The sequence below is a fragment of the Elephantulus edwardii genome, unplaced genomic scaffold, assembly GCF_000299155.1.
Source record: "Elephantulus edwardii isolate Elephantulus edwardi_28Jun2011 unplaced genomic scaffold, EleEdw1.0 scaffold00261, whole genome shotgun sequence".
Lineage (NCBI taxonomy): Eukaryota > Metazoa > Chordata > Mammalia > Macroscelidea > Macroscelididae > Elephantulus > Elephantulus edwardii.
In genome coordinates, this window is record NW_006400011.1 from 3,006,931 (window position 1) to 3,010,753 (window position 3,823).

At 36.1% G+C, this 3,823-nt stretch overlaps 1 protein-coding gene across 2 annotated transcripts in view; it reads left to right on the forward strand.

The window, feature by feature from the left end:
* The window catches only part of RNF138 (ring finger protein 138, E3 ubiquitin protein ligase), a 44,819-nt gene that overhangs the window by 33,702 nt on the left and 7,294 nt on the right, over positions 1–3,823 (forward strand). For both annotated transcript variants that reach the window (XM_006899557.1, XM_006899558.1), the window contains 2 exons: positions 561–672; positions 3,486–3,593. In XM_006899557.1, the coding sequence (XP_006899619.1) occupies positions 561–672; positions 3,486–3,593 (220 nt within the window). The remainder of the gene's footprint in view (positions 1–560; positions 673–3,485; positions 3,594–3,823) is intronic.

Consider the following 3,823-nt stretch of genomic DNA (forward strand, 5'->3'; position numbering starts at 1 on the left):
TCATTGTCCAACTCTCTGATGCATAACAAGTGATTGCAAAAACCATGGCCTGTATCAGGTGCACCTTAGTCTCCAGAGAGACACTGTTGCTCTTGAGTATTTTGGAGAGGTCCCTAACCACAGACTCTATCTAGTCCTAGGGACTAGATATATTAAAGTCATTGATGAAAGTCTTTTAAGTGTTTTAAGTTCTTTGATAGGAGGTTTTTAAACTGGTTGCCACAGGCTGTCTTAAAACTTTGCGAAACATAGAGTGACATCTGTTGGTACCAGGCAGACTGTTTTAATTAAATGATTCATAATGGAATTGCTATAATTTTTGTGTATGGTGTATGTAGCTTAGAGGCATCATGAAAAAAACTTTTTGCTAACTGAGGACACTATGAACTGACAACTTTTTGAAAACTTTTGTTATCATTGTTAATGTAATAATTTAAAAATTAAAGAATATCCAAATAGTGCTTTTAATTTTCAAATGAGAAACTTAAATGATCAGAAACTATGCATCATTTTCATGTTATGACATTGAATAAATATATTCCATCTGAAATTGTTTATAGTTCTGCCGGGCATCCCACCTTTAAGTGTCCGTTGTGTCAAGAATCAAATTTTACTAGACAACGTTTACTGGATCACTGTAATACTAACCACCTATTTCAGATAGTTCCTGTGGTAAGTACATATGCTTAAAACAATCTTCTGTGTTGATTAAAGCTTGCTGTTTCATTTGCTTTACTTTGCGTGTACAAAAGAAAATATGTAAACTCTGAGATGAGAGATGTTATTAATGTTGATGATGTGCACCATCAAATCGGGTATGACTTCAAAGAAAAATGAGATATTTAAAATTAAAATAACATAATCAAAAGGTACATGGTTATTGTGTGGGTAAAGTAGAAGAGGACTCTAGAGAAGAGGGAAATGTGAAAGGTAAAGCCATGACTAATAGAGAAGTGGCAGATTCCTGACTAGGTGCCTCTCAGTTTTTACTTTGTAGATTGCAGATTACTGGATCCTGTGAGGTGGATATGCTACAGATGAAAGTAGCCTCTTCAGTCAGTAATTGTATCCTTGTCAGATTCAGTATGTGAATGCATAAAGCAAGGAGGGAAATGATCATCCCTATGTACATTAGTTTTTTGGATGTGCTTTTTAGACTACTTAAGAAAGTAGTGATATCTTTCCAATAGTTGCTCTATCTCGAGCAGTGTGCAGACTTCCAGAATTGGGTTTAGTGGCATACAGTTCCTCATTTGAAACCTTAGTTTCACAGGTCAGAGATTGCAGTCGTGGGTGAAACAGGAAAAAATGATCAACAAGTAGATATGCAAATATTTTCTTTAGAAATAAGAATATAAGTAAAATAAGGATTGTAGATATTTTTAAGCTTTTCTAGTGGATATAATTGGGGGGGGGGAAATCTGTGAAACCATATATTAAATGTGCTGCCAGCCCAAAGGCAGAAATTTCAAATCCACTGGTTGCTCTGAGGGAGAACGATGGACATTCTCCTCTTGTACAGTTTATAACTTTGAAAACCTGTTGGAGGGTCAGTTATGAGTTGATTCCCAGTCGATGGCACTGAGTTGAGTTGAATTTAAATTCTTGAATAGCAGACAGAGGAGATAAAGTGCCAGAGACATGTCCAGAAAGTTTAATATGTCTGACATGCAACTTAGTATTTTATATTGGATTAATTTTTTTGGTAATTGTATCATCATTTTATGTATTACTAAATTTTTACTAAAATGGATAATTTTTACTATCGTGTCAGAGGGAACCTGAAAGTGAAGAATACCAGAAGAATATTTATGCTTTGTTGATTATGCAAAGGCATTTGACTGTGTGGATCATAACAAGTTATGGCTGACATTGAGAATAATGAGAATCCCAGAACACTTAATTGTGCTAATGTGAAACCAGTATTGAGATGAAGAAACAAACAGGACAAGGGAACACTACATGGTTTAGAATTAAGAAAGTAATGTGTCAGGATTGTATCCTGTCGGCATACCTTTTCACTCTGTATGTTGAACAAATTATTCGAGAAGCTGGACTCTGAAGAAGAATGTGGTATCAATAACCTGTGTTAAGCAGATGACGCAACCTTGCTTCCTGAGTGAGGAGAACTTGAAGCACTTGTGCAGAAGATCAAAGATAACAGCCTTCAGTATGGATTGCATCTCAACATTGAGAAAACAAAAATTCTTAGGCAACAGTGTGATGGAGAAAAGATTGAAGTTGTCAAAAATTTCATCTTAGTTGGATCTACAGTCAACGCCCTTGATACCAGCAAGGAAATCAGGAGACGTGTTGGATTGGGAAAGTCTGTAGTCAGAGACTTCTCCAAATTGTTGAGGAACAGTGATGTCAGTTTGAGAACTAAGGTGCATCTGATTCAGGTTATGGTCTTTCTGATCACTTGCTATGCATCTGATAGCCGGACAGTCAATAAGGATGACAGAATTGATATAGCTGTGGTGTTGGAGAAGAGTACTGAATAGCCCATGGACTGCCAAAAGAATGAACAAATATGTCTTGGAGAAAGTGCAGCCAGAGTGCTTCTTAGAGGAAAACATGAAATAGCTTCGTCCCACATATGTTGTGCATGTTGATAGGAGAGTCTCCCTTGGAGAAGGACATCATGCTTGGAAACTCAAGTCTGTGAAAGGGAGAGAGACTCTCAAACAGATGGATTGACACAGTGACTATGGCAGCGGGCTCCAGTGTGTCAGGAACTGTGAGGATGGCACAGGGTTCTGATCTCTTGTTCATAGGGTTGCTATGAGTTGAACTCGATTTGACAGCACCTAACAGCAACACTACTAGCTATATTTTAGGCAGTTAATAGCAATTGTCATTGTAATTCTGGAAAATGGTGAAGTTTTCGGTTCCTTTAAAGAAAAAAATGGGGTTGGTTTCATAATTTAAAAAGTCACCATTTTCCAGAATTATAATGACAAGTTCTACATAATTTAGCATTATAATGAGGATCTTTGGTGATGCATGTGCAGTGGTTAAAGCACTTTGTCTTACTAACCAGAAAGTTAGCTAGTTATAACCCACCAAGCTGCTCTATGGGAGAAAGACATGGTAATCTGTTTCATAATGATTATAGTAAAGGGCAGTTTACACTGTTGTACAGGATTACTCAGAGTCAGAATCAACTCATTGGCAAGAAGTTTAGGATTTTATCATTGTAATTGTTATTAATATTTGGACTAGATTTAGTAATTTCTATTGAAACTGTTAGGTATGTAGAGATTAAGTAAGAGAACATATAAGTTTATTTTTCTTAAGATCTAGTTTTTTTACTGTTGTGTTAGAGGAGTACAATATGTGTATGTTAATTTAAGTTGAAAAGTTACCTTATAGAATTTGGCTTTTAGAAATTTTTTTCTTAGATAATTTAGGTAGCCTTCAATAGTTATAGTAATGCTTCATTATTTTCATTAAATTTTATTTAAAAATCTCTTTTCTCATAGACATGTCCTATTTGTGTGTCTCTTCCTTGGGGAGATCCTAGCCAGATTACAAGAAATTTTGTTAGTCATCTCAATCAAAGACATCAGTTTGATTATGGAGAATTTGTGGTAAGTGATTTCTTCAAATTGCCTTTTAAACAATGTGAATATTTTTTTTTTCTTAAGCCAAACTTTTTATTTCCAAAGTGGTGCCATAAATTTCTACCGAGTGCCAATGGTCACTTGCCACACTCGCACCAGATTGTCTGTGTAGCCAGCAAACAGAGTCTGGCCATCAGCAGACCAGGCCAGAGAGGTACACTGGGGTGGTTCAGCTTTGCTGCTGTTGCTGATAACTT